General features: G+C 38.8%; 1 protein-coding gene across 4 annotated transcripts in view; it reads right to left on the bottom strand.

Annotated features, from left to right (window-relative positions):
- Positions 1–621: 621 nt before the first annotated feature.
- The window catches only part of TP63 (tumor protein p63), a 55,808-nt gene continuing 40,103 nt past the window's right edge, over positions 622–16,326 (bottom strand). The window contains exons 3-13 of one of the 4 annotated variants that reach the window (XM_075864076.1): positions 16,068–16,254; positions 15,837–15,952; positions 15,602–15,711; positions 15,340–15,468; positions 15,094–15,107; positions 14,489–14,571; positions 12,449–12,573; positions 4,479–4,636; positions 3,609–3,753; positions 2,057–2,150; positions 622–918 (exon numbers count right to left, since the gene is read on the bottom strand). In XM_075864076.1, the coding sequence (XP_075720191.1) occupies positions 622–918; positions 2,057–2,150; positions 3,609–3,753; positions 4,479–4,636; positions 12,449–12,573; positions 14,489–14,571; positions 15,094–15,107; positions 15,340–15,468; positions 15,602–15,711; positions 15,837–15,952; positions 16,068–16,254 (1,458 nt within the window). Of the gene's footprint in view, positions 919–2,056; positions 2,151–3,608; positions 3,754–4,451; positions 4,637–8,946; positions 9,269–12,448; positions 12,574–14,488; positions 14,572–15,093; positions 15,108–15,339; positions 15,469–15,601; positions 15,712–15,836; positions 15,953–16,067; positions 16,255–16,326 lie in introns of those variants that run through there. The other 3 variants (XM_075864075.1, XM_075864074.1, XM_075864077.1) reach the window with 3 other exon arrangements.

Raw genomic sequence — 16,326 nt, forward strand, 5'->3', positions numbered from 1 at the left:
CAAACTGGCACAGGGAGCGTCTTTCTTTTAACTGCCCTGACAATGCAGTTATAGAGCACATAATTGCTAGGTATATATGTACTGGGTGTAGCAGTGTAGAGACAGGGTGCAAAAACACATCCCCCTGTAAAACAATTAGTAGAGTAACTTTAGTTCAGTACAGAATATGGAAAAACAAAAATATGGCCACTACTTTTACAGCGAACTGAAATGTAGTCTTCGGGATAAATAACATAGCCTTTGTTAAATAAACGTGAACTTGTGGAATACGGTGTAATAGATATATGGCATGTGATCAAATCCTTCTAGACAACACTTTCTGTTGTCACCCTTCGCTAAAATGAATTAATCGTACGGATATTTATTTCGTATCCATAATGTTATTTGGTGCTTCATTTCTACACAGGCCGTATAGTTCTGGAATAACAGTTATTAATGGCAACATAACAGTGATTTACATATTTAGCCTTAGATCTCCATCTCTAACTTATGTCTGCTCCCCACCATCTCCCCTATACATATATATACACATAAATACAATGGTGAGTGATGGAAACAGATAAGTTGAAAATATATTATTGGTCCTGCATGGCAACATTAACAGGGAAAGCAAGAAGTTAGTCATTCGCCCTCTTCCTTTATGCGCTGCTGCTTATTTCTACGAGCATCCATATCGAAATTGAAATCATTCCAATCATCACGTGGTGGGAAGGAGATCGTCTGACGCAGTGTGAAGCGCACAGCATCAATGACTCTTTCTCCACGAGATTCGTTGGATCCCACGCTTACGGTAGAAGCGCTGCTTGTTGTCCGGAGCAGATGGGGGGGTGATGAGAACTCATGGATTGGCCTGTGTTCTACTAGACCTTTCCAGATTGCATGACGAAACTGCTCTGGAATCTTGAGGCTTATCAGGTCCTAAATAATAAAAACAGAAGATGAGAGATTTTAGAAAGCATGGGGTCATGTATCATTCACCTTCAAGATTTGGTCAAAGCGTTTATTACTCTAGCAGGAGGCAGTTCTATCTCATATACTATATAACTCATTCCAGTTCCCTTTAGCAACCATTAAACTTTGATTCTGTTCTTGCTTACTTTCTGTAAGTGTATTAAATATCAGGTTATGGATCTATAATCTTAATGTGCTGCTCTATGTACGTCCGCTCTCCTATTAGCCCAAACAGCACAAGAATATATTCTGCCAATTGGCTAATAAAAGAATACAGCGGACTCATGGTTATGAGTACGCTGTATTCATGAGGAGAGCGCCCCCTTCCTCTCTCACCACTAAATAACAGGCTGTTGTGAATCTCTCTACATATCAGCTGGCCATCAATCACTGTGAGGAGTGAAGGGACGAGGTGGTGAGAGGCAGGGGTGCTCTTATCAGAATTATTAGGCCACTCTTTTCTTTGATCGCACCAGTAAGTCAATCGGCGCAATATTTTCTTGTGCCGTTTGGGCTGATAGAAGAGATCTGTGCTTGTAACATGCTGCCCATAGTGCGGTATATTCATGTGACAGATCAGCTTTAAGTTTAGAAATTTACTTCAACTCTTACATAGCAGTTCACAGAGAATAACGGACATCTTTCTTGCAGTTAAAGCTACAACATGCTTATTTGGTCGTACTGTATTTTAGGCATGGTGTTTATTAATACGTAACAGTCAAAGAGTCACCATACATGAAGACCCAACCAGAGAGCCATGCGTTTATGGAGAATTAACTCCAATTCGCTGTTTCCACTTCCTGCTCTAAAAAAAGGATTTTAGACACAAGGAGACATTCAAATAGATGATGATTCCTAATGCTCATAATAAATAATTTGCCAGCCCGGGATTTTTTTGAGTTCTAATGGAGTTTCAATAGCAAAAAAAATGGAAAAGTTTCCATGCCAGTTGAGATAAAAAAAAATTCCTGGCTTGTATAAAATTCTGTGCCGTGATTTTCTATCTGCCACTTGGGGAGTGAAAGATGTCAGTTATAAATGAGTGGAAATGGTGTAAGTCCTTATGGCAGAAGTTTAATAAGACAAAAGTGGGTTGGAAACTCACCTCCATGGAGTAGTGCTCAATCTGATAGATGCTGCTCAAGCCCTGGGTAGTGAAATAGTCCAGACAGGATGAACATCCCAATCTCGCTAAAAAACTACAAGACATAAAAAAGCATTTTATATAAAAAGCAGGAAAAAACCAAAACATAAAACTTCTTTTCAGAATATGTGTTTAACAACTACATGAGATATCAGACAACATAACATCAGTTATGTGCTTTCTGAATCTTTTTGCACTTGGGAGGCTTTTCAAAAATCCCTTTTTAATAGACATCAAAGCTATGAAGTATGATTACTAAAAGTGCAGAACCAATGTGCACAGAATTTCCTTATATTGGCAGTCTCTTCTCCGATTAATGAGAGATGAAGATTTCTGCTCAATGGAGTGTTCAGACATGCTCTGAAAGCGGAAAAAGCATCAAGACCTAGAGGGACCCAAAGAGTCAACTCAGGAGTAGAACGGCAAAGTTTAAAGCACCAGACCAAGCAAGGAGCGTGGCTGAAAGTGGCAGAGTTGTCGGATACTTCCGAGTGAACCTCAATATTTCACGGTTTAAAGGATTTTGCCCAACTTCACTAATGTGACGTGAAGTGCCCAAAACTCAGCCATGTTAGCCAGAGGTATTTCTTAATACAAAGACTAGTAAAGGACTGGGTTGCAGAGGTACAATTGGTGTCATCTCACCTCACGTCTTTCTTTTACTTGTCCATACGCATGCACAAATTGATTAGGGGCGGGGGATGAATCCATGCCCAGGTTACTGTAATGGGGTGCAAAATACAACCCCTTACTTTCCATATATTTTATATGATTTAGATGTTGTAACATAAAAGATGCAGAAGGCACTTACGAGTTATACAACAAACTACTAAACTTGATTACAGACATGCAGACTATTATATTACAACATAAGGAGAACCAGCATATCTAGGTAGAAGGAAACAGAATACACACAAATCCATTCAGGTTCCATCAGGATGCAACCAAAAAGAACATGTAGAACATAAACTCTCAGTGTGAATAAATACTTAGCTGAGACTATCCATACCAAGCACAAGACCAGACAATTTCAGAACTGATTCGAAATGTTGTCAAACAACACTTACTGGTTTATTGTGCATACTTGATCCAGCAGATACATTTTGATTTACATGTACTTAATACCAAGCACTATGTGTAATATATAGGGTATATGTAGTTCCCTTTATTCTATTTGGTTTCTAATAGATGGCACAGTGGTGGAGGAATAGTATATATGGGCTTACATATACCTTTAGAACCAAAGGTTAGATAAATCTTAAAAAAACTAAAAAAACACAAAAAACAAAAACAAAACAAACATTTTATTTTTTAGAAGTAGTAGTTACTAGGTAAATGACAGTTTATGTCTTAACCATAGAAGCACTGCAAGTTAGCTAAAGTAGGACTGCAATAGCAGGGGATATGTCCATGTTCACTTTAACATATTTGAATCTGTTTTTCAGACTATATACAATCTTTAGACAAGACTGACACCAAAATCCTTAGATTTGATATTTCTTTGTAAACTTACCTGGAGATGCTGCAGTCTGTTGGATATGGAGGAGGAGGTGTGCAGTGTGATGAGGTGTTCATAGACAGGGAAGGCGGCAGCGCTTGTGGTGGGCTTAGTCCATTAAGATCCCCAGCCATTGGCATATGTGCACTCATCATGGGAACTGGTAACAAGAAGAAACATTGTGTAATGTAACAGAAAGGCTATCTATTTTATTGGTGTCATCTTTTTTCGGAGGAAGAGGGGCTATATCACTGTCTAGTAAATACATATTTTATAAGGGCAAACAAACAATTGGGCTCTTGGGATCCCAGAGAAAAGGAGGATAAAAACTACTAGAGATTAGTTAATAAGCAGGTCTATAATCCACACTTCAGACGTTAACGTTCCATATTTTAGCTATTTAATACCCCAAAAACATGACAGTATTTGCTTTTAGAAGTTTGCCAACTAAACAAAAGAATTTCTCATAGTACATTGTTATATGCATCAATCCTGTATGTTTAGCGACATATAAAAATGGTGGCGATGTACAGTTAGAAGAATGATTTAATCTATAATGCAGGGGAATGGAGATGAGTTGATATTACAGAGAGCGGAGATGGTGCCCCTGTCCTATACCTGACCCATAAGTAGATCCTGCAATATTTCTAACTTGTCTAAAGATTTCCATATGTAATGTTTCCATAGACTGACAAATAACAGCCAACATAAAATAGCCATGGAGAACATAGCTACAAAATATTGCACATTAAGACATTTTGGAGTAGACAATAAGTCCAATTCTTTACTTAGGTCATTATACATACTGAAATAATGGTTAATTTCTGATAAAATATGGTAGAATGTATGAGGCAGCACTAGTTGCTTGGGTGAGCGTATACTTACTGTTGGATACCATACCATCTGACATGGCATTTGGAGTAAGGGAATTTCTCTGCTGTGGGTTCATCAGTTGACTAACTGAAGGGAGCTTGTTCATACTATTCATCTTGCCGAGGGGCGGAGAAACCGATCCAAATGAAGGTTGTCCTTGTAATGACGATCTGTGCAAAAAATCAAAAAGGTTAGAAGTTGACGATAAATCTTGTTAAGTTACCTGCAAATAGCAATATATTAAATCCCAGTTCTACAAAATAAATGGAGATGGACTGGATTACTGAAAATAGAATATACAAGTCCACATACTGTCCAGAACGAATGATAGACCATATACAGAACAAAGGTACAGTGGCTGCCTCGAGTTCTTTACTTCAGTCTTAGGAGATTCTGGATAACACAGCTATGACGATTAGGAGCTTTCCATCATCTAAGGTAAAATCGTGTTCATAGACAAGGCCTTTGTAGCATGTGAGTGTGCTGTACGATTTACGTAAAAGCCTGGAAAGTCCAGAATTACTGTTTTTAGGTTTCTATGAGGAAGAATTGATTTTTTTCCCCTGACTCCATCATTCCAGTATCAGTGAACACATCTTCCGGGCAGGTATGTGAAGAGATAGGATCACTCTCACCCTCCAGGTATACGGCATCAAGCCAAGCGGAGGAGGTGGTGAGCATACACCCTGAGGCGCTGGCTGCAGGACCTAAAGATTCAATTACACAACTCAGATTCCAGACTTAGTTCATTGGTGTTTTGATAATGAGGATAGATATATGGTGCATTGTAGGTTATCGCTGACAATGATCATGGGGAAGATGAAATGACGGATTACAGAATGGAATATTTAGAACTATGATTTCATCAAATAACACATGATTCAGCTTTTATTATAGAACATGATGATTGGGAACGCTGTTTCAATAGCTGGAGCACATACACTTACGCTGTCCTAGACTAGCTAGTGAAAATGTCCATCTTATTTTCTTACTGACATGTGTTTAAGGGATTTTTAATGAACCCACATCTCTTCCCTATAAAAATTGTCTATAGCTACGTCCCTGGGACTTCAACCATTAGTAGTGTAGTATCCTACAATACAACTAAGGCTTTGTTCACATTTGTGTCAGACACCACGACAGAACCCTAACGGACTCCATTGTAAGTAATTGAGGGTCTGACGGGCGCTGGTGGCATCGGTCATATGACAGATCCGGCACTGCATTGTGTCTTCAATTATAAATGACAAAGCTTTGTATATGCCGGTTAGCTTTAGTTTGGATGAATCTCATCTTCTAAAAGCATATTTAAAAAAAAATAAAAAAACACGCGCAGTAATACATTAGAATGACAAGTCGGTAGGGAACATATACTCAACTTGGGTTTTGCTTGGGTCACCTGGTCCATTGGCATCTTTATTTAATGGTACATTTAATGATACATTATCAGATTTTCCAGTTCACGAGAGCCAGGCAACACTTAATGGGTTTGGCAAAGTTAACACATCTACATGTCCGGGTCACACTGAAGCCATGAGGTTCACAGAGCTATCTACCTTATGGGCTATAGCCATGGAATGACCATGAAGCTTTTCTCGTAGTAAACGGTTCTCCTGAAAATTACATCAGACTTCCACTTTGTAACCTGTTTTCATATATTCTTTTATTAATACCCAATTATATAAAAATAAATTAACAGCTCTATTGTTAAGGGTTGAGTTCTTAACAAGCAGCTACACTGATGTGTTTGTCTTATTGACCTTAAGACAAACCTAGATTAAGTACAAGAAAGAGAACAGGAACTGGAACAAAAATACATCCGATGTCCAAGATAAACTAGTATAAATATTTATTGGCAAATTAGAACATGCAGCCACTCGAAACAACAATTCAAGAGGGTGCCAAGGGGAAACCCAGAAGATTTTGACTAAACAAAAATAATATTTTCAAATTTTTATTTTGAGTGAATGACAAAATATAAAAAAGCATGTTGGATGCATACAATCCAGCGATAACCTTAGTATTTACAGTACAATGGTAATAGCAGTAACAGCACAGCATTGAAACATTGTTATCTATACTTTCTCCAATGGTGTTAACAATATGCAAAAACATTGCAATAAACAATACCACTAAATTACCACATAGGTACATCCTGTTCAGTATCTCCATACAACCCTTCCTATTAAATACATTGTTACGTTAAAAAATAAAAAAATAATTATAAAATGGTTTTGCTGCTTTATATAACTTAAAGGGGTAGTCCAGGTTGATGGCTGTTTTTATACTGATGACCTATCCACAGTATACCCGGACCCCGCACTGATCAGCTGTTGTGGCTGCCTCCGGAGGTTATGCAGTGGTCGGTGCCGGATGTAGAAGGCTCCGCCCACTGTATAGCGGATGTGTTGCAGTACTGAAACTCTGCTTCTATTCACTTGAATAGGCGCAGAGCTGCAGTACTGCAGCACATCCCCCAACCTGGATCACCCTTAATAGCATCTTGGTATGGTGATGGATCGATCCTGGTGTATCAATAATCTTTAACAATCAGAATACATTATACTCCTATTAAAACTATAAATGTAAACATTTGCAAATTGGTAATCTACCAGCGAAATGTTAATGTAATCCAATGCATATTCCTTCCAGATAGTGCTATTTACTCATATCACACAGATACAACTAACTGAGCTGTGTTGTCCACTCAAACTCTCAATTGAATGTGTATTTTAACCATAAAATTGCATATATAGCCTAAGCCCGAGCTGTTTGTTGCTCAAATATGGAACATATATATCCGTCCAGCAGCAATTGCACATAATCTCACATGCCCAGCATTCACAAACATCAGCAACCTGGGAAAAAATATTTTGCCAGTGTTTTACATTTTTAAAATGAGTAAAATATGATAAAAAAATAAATGTATACATTCGAGACCTGCTCAAATAGACACAAGTATTACACCAATCCAGAAATATCTGCCACTGAAAAGGACAGGCTAGAAGGCACGTAATCTGCCAAAAAGACAGATCAGTACTTGAGTCCCTTAACAATAAACGACATAGATTTAAGAACAATCAAATTGAAAATAAAGCCATACAAACTACTCGTCTCACACTCCTTTCCATGTACTCAAATCACGATCTTCTACAACACGTCATCAGTCGTGGCAGAACAACTTTATTTAATAATGAAGTATGTCTCCTAGGACTCTGGTCACTGATGCTCATCCTGGTTCTGAGATTCAACCTGCAAAATCTTTTCTTAATCCCCATGCACATGTCCGTGCCCGTAATCACGGCCCGTGATTGCGGGCACGGCCGGCCGCAGACAGTCACCTTTTTGGCCTGTGCTCCCATGCAAAGTATGGGAGCACGGTCCGTAAAAAGCAAAAGATAGGACATGTCTTATCATTTCCGGTACACTTCTACGGTTCGGACACTCCTGTAAATAAACAGGAAGGTGTCCGTGGACTATAGAAGTGAATGGGTCCGCTCCGCAATTAAGAACGACTTTTACAGTAGTGTGCATGGGGCCTTAGGTTGTATGAAAATGATAGCATCTTAGCTCAGTCCCGTAAACAATACGTTCTAGTGGTCGATATTTTAGCAGATGACTAGTACCTTACAAGACTGACATAAGATGTCAGCCATTTGTATATCGCTCATGGAAAGGTCTGTAAGTCTGAATCTCTCATTCAAGACAAGCTTCCCAGAGCTCCAGTATTACCGGGGTAAATTCTTCATTATTAAATAAACATATTCCTCCATTAAGGACACTTACACTTGTCCGTAACAAAGAACCGTTTACATCAGAACACTAAAATCACTATCCATAGAATGCAGCTGATCATTGATCATCATGGCAACTCCTGCAATCCATGAACGCATAGGCTATAAGTTAAAGCTAAAGTAATTAAGTTCATCGCTACATTTTACCTGCTTCGTATATGACGCATTAAGGATTAGAAAAACATGGCTGCTTTCTTCCAGAAACAGTCCCACACTTGTCCACTGGTTGTGTCTGGTATTGCAGCGCAGCTCCATTGAAGTAAACAGGGCCAAGCTGCAATACCCCACACAATCTGGACAGGTGCGTTGCTATTTTTGGAAGAAAGCAGCCATGTTTTTGTGTTCATAAGTATGAACTTAGTGTTCTGCATTCTGACAGGTTTTAAGTCCTTTTTCTATCTCAGAGCTATCACTCTGGTGTAAACAGGCCCCAGGACATGAGTGTTATATGAAATGTATATCTACGGTAGCTCTAGAACCAGATAGTATACTTATAACAGATAGGATGTACATATTTATCATACACACAAAAAATATTAGTGAACCCTTCCATTTATATTCACAGTGGGTAAAAGTGAATTGATGTCATATGCAAAAGAAATATTCCCAAATCTTCTCGAAAAAAATGATCCATAGTTGTCATTTCATGTTTAATGTTTATATGTGATCTTATATCAAACCGTTAAAATTTGCATTAATGTCATAAAATTAAGTGCATTAAGGTAAAACTGTACAATACTGTCATTTCCAGAGTCCTCATCATATAGCAGTCAGCATGGGGAAAAAATGTTTTCCATCAGGTTTACACATACTGAAAGATTTGACCATTTCTACTCCTTCTATTTAACAGCAGTATTGTCCTACAGCAAGGCAGGATGAGGAAATAGTCTATTTTATGGAAACATTGCAAGGTGGGGGAATGTTGAGTGTTTTGGGAAGGTATCTTTGTCTTTCAGAGGATCTCCCAGAGGTTCCATGAGTTCATTCCGGAGACAGGCAGATAGGAGACTGTAAAGAAGAAACCAGAGAAGAAAAGAAGAAAAGATGAAGATGATGAGGAGTTTAAAGATGCAGTGACACCGCTATGACCAAAGTGTGACATACTAGAGGATGGGAGAAGTATCTTAAATCTAATAATAATAATAACCCCTATTTTGCAGCCTTAGGCCTCAAGCACACGAGCGTGCAGTATTTATCCCCGCATTTGAGGAACGTGCTCACAGTAATAAGTACAGGAGCACCGTCTGTAAATGCGAAAAATAGGACATGTCCTGTTTTTTGCGGGTCTTTTCTACGGCCCCGACACACACACCCATAAATATACGGGAAGGTGTCCGAGGCCGATAGAAATAAACGTGCCAGTATTTTATCCGCAATTAGGGATCTGTAATTGCGGATAGAAACTATGGTCGTGTGCATGACGCCTGAGACTATATATAAAATAAAAGACAAAAAAAAACACTAAAAAAGAACCTTTCGTGAAGAAGTGAATTAAGGACAGCAAAGTGGAAAACGCTTCTCTTAATAGTGTGTACCTACTGGCCAGGTGTTAAAAATGTCTTAGTCTGTCCTTTATTCCGCTAGAATTGGCACACATCAAACAAATATTCATACAATATTGCCTTTCTGGGAAAATGGACGTGAGAGAGCAAGTGTACCACAAAGATCTAAAGACAAAGGCTTACAATGTTGAGATTACAACACGTGCCAGCTCTGTAATTTCCTGAAATCCAAGCCAATAGCATGAGTGCGGGACAAGCAGCATGAAACATAATGCTTCCTTCTACTATTCCATCTTGATATGCCTCCAGTATTAATGCCCTAAGTTTAAATGATCAGCAAGTCAAGCATACTATTACACAAAACAGCCATTATGACGGCAAAAGATTTGGACGCGGTGATAGTCAGTTTATTATTCTAGTGCTATCTGTGTTTTCTAATTGGTTTAGTCACCATCCTGTTGACGGAGTTATGTTCTATTTCATTCACATTTGCCATGTTACTGTTACTTATTGTGACCTTTAATATGGAAGGCAGACACTTCCCTCTCTTTTATAACTACATAGACAATATTAGACTATATTAGACAATTGTACAGTGTTTTGCAGAAGGCATATCTTATATTACGTCATCCTCATCTCAATAATGTATTGTATTCCGAGTGCTGAAAAGCTGTTTTATATGGCTATAAAAACAGGTGTGCAAAAAAGAACAAAAAAAAAAACAACCCACAAAACTACAAACTCTAAGATAAAGGAACAAAACATCAACACCTTAATGGTACAATGAGTGATGCAGGTTTCGCTACCTTTGTGGTGAGCTGTAATTTTAGCAGTCACACTGTGATCACAGAAGTGCGGGGGTTAGTGAGGAAAAACAAAGGAAAAGCATTAAAAGAAATGTGACATGCAAAATGGGAGACTTGAAAGAAGAGCAGAGAATGGAATATCCACCACAGTGACAATCTTGAAAGGACTGTCAACATTTCTCCAGACCATATAGACTTACTATGATGAGTACACCGCATTTACACACGATGCACCTTTTCTAGAGAGATAACAACTCTGCTTTCATCTTTTATTTAGCTCCTAAACCTTCACGTTCAAGCCATGTCGTATACAGATTTTAACTTCGTAAATGGTAAACAGTGGTAAGATTGGCCATTATCGCTTACAATTGGCGTTACCAAGGCAAATCTTTCCCACTGGTAAGAACACTTATTGTTCATGCTGAAAAATGTTCATAGTTGTTTGTGTTAGACACTACATTTGTAGTGTTTGCTTTACTGTCGTCCAAGAAAAGGGCATGTGGGGCAATCCAAAAGGCACAATATTTTCCAGTATACGAAAAATTTTCTATGGGAGAAAATTAGTATCCTGGGAAATATCTGCTCATGTATGCCACTTTCCCCATGAACAGAGAGGGTGCTCACCGTATTGGAGTGAAAATCTTTATATCTATAACCAGATTTAGTCTATGTATATTAGCATTGCTACAAATTACCAATATACACTATGGTGTGATTATAAAAATATAGTAGTATATACAATAACAAGATTTTTATTTTATTTTAGACAAACTATCTTTTTGGACTGGACACAGATGCCTTTGGATGTCCCATACACTCAAGAGCTGCCCAAACTCAATTCAAGGGGACCACATTTCCAGCCCATTTTTTTTTTGCCAATTTAGAGAATCACCTGTAGAATTACCACATACCTGTAACAGTAATTCTATTTAACCGCATCAACATACAGTAATACTAAACTGTAGCATTACAACTACATGTACATTGCCGAAAAAACGTAATATACTTTGTGGTAGACGTTTGTCTTTTTCTACTTCTCCTCTCTACTTGATCAATTTGACACTTTTTCTGCATGGACCAAGCATTTTGTAGAGCACCAAATGCCAAGGAAATTTTGACTCTGCTCCAATACATACATTCTACAAGTCCTATATACTACATATACAGAACATACATAAAATAAAGATATTATATCCTATTCCTACATCCTATTGTACACTGCAGACCGAGCCAGAACTTCCATGGATCACCTATATTTGCATATCATGGTGAATCAAACGCTAACACAGGTTAAAAGATGGATGTGAAGTTGTACCGTTCATTTAGGTAATTTTCGTCTCTGACATCTTGTTCTACTGGAGAATACTTTAGATTGTGTTCCATGTAGTTGGGGCTGTTCTGCATTCTTTTTTGCCATTGATGTCTGGAGAAGATGTCACTCCTCCCTGTATTTCGGGGGCCAGGCATGTTGCTTTGTAGGCTTCTGTCCCTAAGCAATTTAATGTCATGTATTAAGAGTTTTAAAGCCAAGTTGATGAAAACTAATGCTATCCCAGGAAGCTTGGATATTTTATTATATGACATTATATGAATAACTATAACCTGAGATGGCCAAAACTCCCTAGATGCAGCCAGAATGCTTGTAAAAATAAGACAAAAGGAAACAAACTGGCAATTGCATTTACGTTTGCACTTCTGGATAAAGTGTTGCAACTAGCAAATACATTACTATGATTTAAAGGGGAAAAAGTAAAAAAAACTGCAAAGTCTTGATCTTAAAAGCAATATTAAACACATGCTAAAATATTTCCCACACCAAACAAAGCAGACAAACATATGCAAAGTTTTATTTTAGCTTTATCTTATGTAAATATACTTACTGTTTCTGTAGTAAATGCTGCTGCTGCTGTCTGTAGTTCTCAATGGTATGTTGTGGAATGTACTGCATAAGCTCCAGAGACTCTTTAATCTTTAATAAAGTTTCATAAATCTCCCGGCCTTTTACCTAGAATTAAAAGGGGCAAAATAAAGACCGTAATATATCTAGAATACTATTATTCTACTAACTAAAGGCCCTTTTACACGGGCCAACGATCGGGAAAACGAGAGTTCATATGACCGTTCGTTCATCAGCCGATCGCATCTTTTATGAAGCATTAAATATTATTGTTGTCGGCAGCACATCTCCCTGTTTAAAACAGGGAGATGTGCTACCAACATGATGGAAATGTTTGGGGGCGAACGATCATAGAAAGATCCATGTGTCTTAATATTAAGTCATATATGGTGCTCAGCGTCCCTGCTTCCCCACGGAACTGCTGTTAAGGTGCTGAACAAAATGATACTGTATGGAACAGCAGTTCCGTGAGGAAGCAGAGGCTCCTAGCATAGTGCCACACCGCCCTGTAGATAGAACTCCCCATTGTAAATAGCACCACTACGCCCCTGTAGATAGCACCACTATAGCTCCCTCTAGGAGCGGAATACCCTGCCAGAGCGTTGGCAACCTTTGGTCGGGGATTCTGCTCCAGTGAGGTGCCCGTCGTCACTGTCCATATATGGACAGTGACATCAGGGGCTCCCTCTAGAAGCGAAAACCCGGGCCAGAGCATCGCATGACCTCTGGCCTGGGACTCCCGTCTAGGCAAAGCCCTTGACCTCCCTGTCCATATATGGACAGTGACGTCAGGTACTCCCTCTAGGAGCAGAATCCCCAGCCAGAGCATTGGCAACACTCTGGTTGGGGATTCTGCTCTTAGAGGGAGCAACAGTGACACTATATACAGGGGTGGGGGAGGTGGTGCTATCTACACGGGCACTGTGACACTAACTATATAGATACTGCGGCACTATATGGGTGGGGGGGTGAGGCACTATCTACATGAACACTGTGGCACTATCTACAGTGGGCACTGTAGCACTATGTGGGCATTTGCACTGTCTATGTGGGCATTTCGACAGAGGACACTATGGCACTATCTATAGGGACATTGCAGCACTATCTATATTAGCAATGTGGTGTTTTCAGGGTGTTGGGACCAAAAAAACCTTGACAAATGAAATCCATCCGTTTTTTTAACGCCCATGAAAGATGGCCACTAAAAACAGACAGATGGACTGGAAATGTATGAAATTTGAATTCACACTGATGCAAAATGGCCAATGCAAAACTGAAAGAAACAGTTTTTAATGGCCATTTTTTTTTTCACTGTCGTGTGAATATAGCCTAAATGACTAGATGCCAAGAGTACCATTTACATGTACCGCGTTCGGGCTGGGAAATCCGACTGACACACGGACCGGTTTTCATGGCCCAATCACGGTCGCCTGAATCCAGCATTCATGTCATTTATTTAAAACACCATCGTGAGGCCGGTGCTGCACAGTGTCCTGCTCAGACTTCAAACACTAATGTAATCTCTCCACAAAGTGCCCGCTCGGCGCTATCTGCCTGGCCCTGCTGAAATTTAGACTTCTCTTGCCTGGAATGTCGGAGATCGGCTGAGGTGGTGAAGGGCAGAAAGGAATGCTAGTTCATGCAGTGCATAATTTATTAGATTCTGTTAACCTGTTCACTGCTGGATAACAGCTTAACAAAAGTTATAATCAATTAGATATACATTTTTCCAGTTGTATTTCTGATAAAAATGTATTTGCAGAGGTTAAAAATTGTGAAGTTACGTACGATTATTATAGTAATATATGTTAAAAAGTTATTTATATAAAAGAAAATAATTTATTAAATTATCTCTCAGTATTTTTTTCTGTTTATTTATCAGTAATAAGAAAATCGTGATTCAAATCAAAATCGCCGATAAGGTTGATATAAATCTAGATTTTATTTTTTGCCAAAATCTCCCAGCCATACTAAGAGGTAAACATAGAATTAAAGATTGGCTTAAATAATGTGTTTGACTTACAGGTAGATATAACACCTCATCATCTGGTAACCGTCGTTTCTTCACAGACGTCATCTGAATACCATGTGTAGTCTGTCGGAAAGCTGTAGAAAAGAACAGCAGAATTTTTTTTATATTGAATGCATTTTATGAGTCAGGCTGTCTCTTCTGAAATTATATAACACTATATTTGCTAGAGTAAATTATAAACATTTTAGCGTTCCAATAGAAAACATTGATACCAGATATCTAAAAATACAAGTTACCCATCTTCTTAAAAAATCATTGTGCACTGTTTAAATGGGACCATAGAAGTTATTGTGGCAATTACCCTAGTAGTCAGGCCGATACCAGAGGACCGTAATGCAGCCGCACTTTAGTGTTAGCACTACGGCCACAATACCTGGACCACCCGCAGGTCTACTGAACCTAAGGGTCCTTTTACACACCCGGATATGTAAAAACGAGTGCCAATCAACGAGGCAGTTCGTTGATCGGCGCTCGTTTACTCCTTTCAAAAGGAGAAATGATCAGTAATATATGGGGACGAGCGATTGTTCCCCTACATTTCTATCATGTCAGCAGCACGTCTCCCTGTTTACGCAGGGAGTTGTGCTGCCGACAACGATAATATTTCTTGCTGCATAAAAGAAATGAGCCCGATTATTGGCCCGTAAAAAAGGGCCCTTACTTAGATAACCATAAAACTCTATGGTAATCTAAGTTTGGTTCAGTAGTACCGTGGAAGGTCTAAGTATTGCACCCAGAAGCTAAAATGCGGCCACATTACGGCTGTCTGAAACTTGGTCTCACAGTGTGAAATCACTGCTCACTACTTACAGCTAAAATGACAAATTTACAATGCTTCATACGTACCGTCTCCATTTTTTGTGTTGTCTGTGACTTGCTGTTTCCGGATACTGTCTTCATCTGCCTTTCTGTCTCTGCCTGGACAGGCACAAATTCGAGCCTCAAAACACCGGCGCCCTAGTACTTGACCACTTGAGAAAATTAAAGGAAAAAATATTAAACATTTTGACAAAGACGCTTATGATTTGTCAGTGAGAGGTATCTCACAACACGCAAGTCACAAAAGAATTATGAATTTGGCTAGAGAATTGTCCAAATACTCACTCTCTAGTTTCCAGGGTTACAATAATCAAAATTGGCCGACGGTTCATTCCTCCAACACAACTGCTGTTGCACATAAAATTATACAATATTGTTGTGAATTCTGTGCCAACCTAAAATATATATTGAAAAGAAGACAATTATATTTATGATAAGGTTCTGACCACACTTCTACAGTGCACTTCCATTGACATTGAGCAAAAAATGCAAAACCTATGCCTGAAATGCTTCATCTTACCTGTGGAGGCTCGTAAGGCACCAGAACACTCTGTCTCCCGGTTATTGGATCTTCCACATACTGTGCATGGCTGTTCCCTTCCACTCTTATGAGGTGACTGGCTGGTGCCATTTGTCCTACAAATCAAAAATACACAAAAGTTACTTGTCTATGACTTTACTAACGTATGTATGATCAATCAAATAGTACCTTAAAGTCTAATAGAAATATTAGAATTTTTCTTGATCATACCCTCATTAAACTCTCGGCTGAGCTCATGGTTTGGGCAGCGTTTTACAACTTCTGTGACATGTTCGGCCTTCTTGTAGACTGGCATTGCCCTTATAACTGCTCCTTGTGGTGGTGGAGTCATTACTTTGATCTGAATCGGACATGTCTTTGCAATTTGGCAGTAGAGCTTCTTAAGCTCTGTAGAATACTGAAACAAAGAAATTGAGAATTGTTACTAAATTCAACAATCTTCAACAATACACATATGAAAGAGTATAAG

The sequence above is a fragment of the Rhinoderma darwinii genome, chromosome 4 (assembly GCF_050947455.1).
Source record: "Rhinoderma darwinii isolate aRhiDar2 chromosome 4, aRhiDar2.hap1, whole genome shotgun sequence".
NCBI lineage: Eukaryota > Metazoa > Chordata > Amphibia > Anura > Rhinodermatidae > Rhinoderma > Rhinoderma darwinii.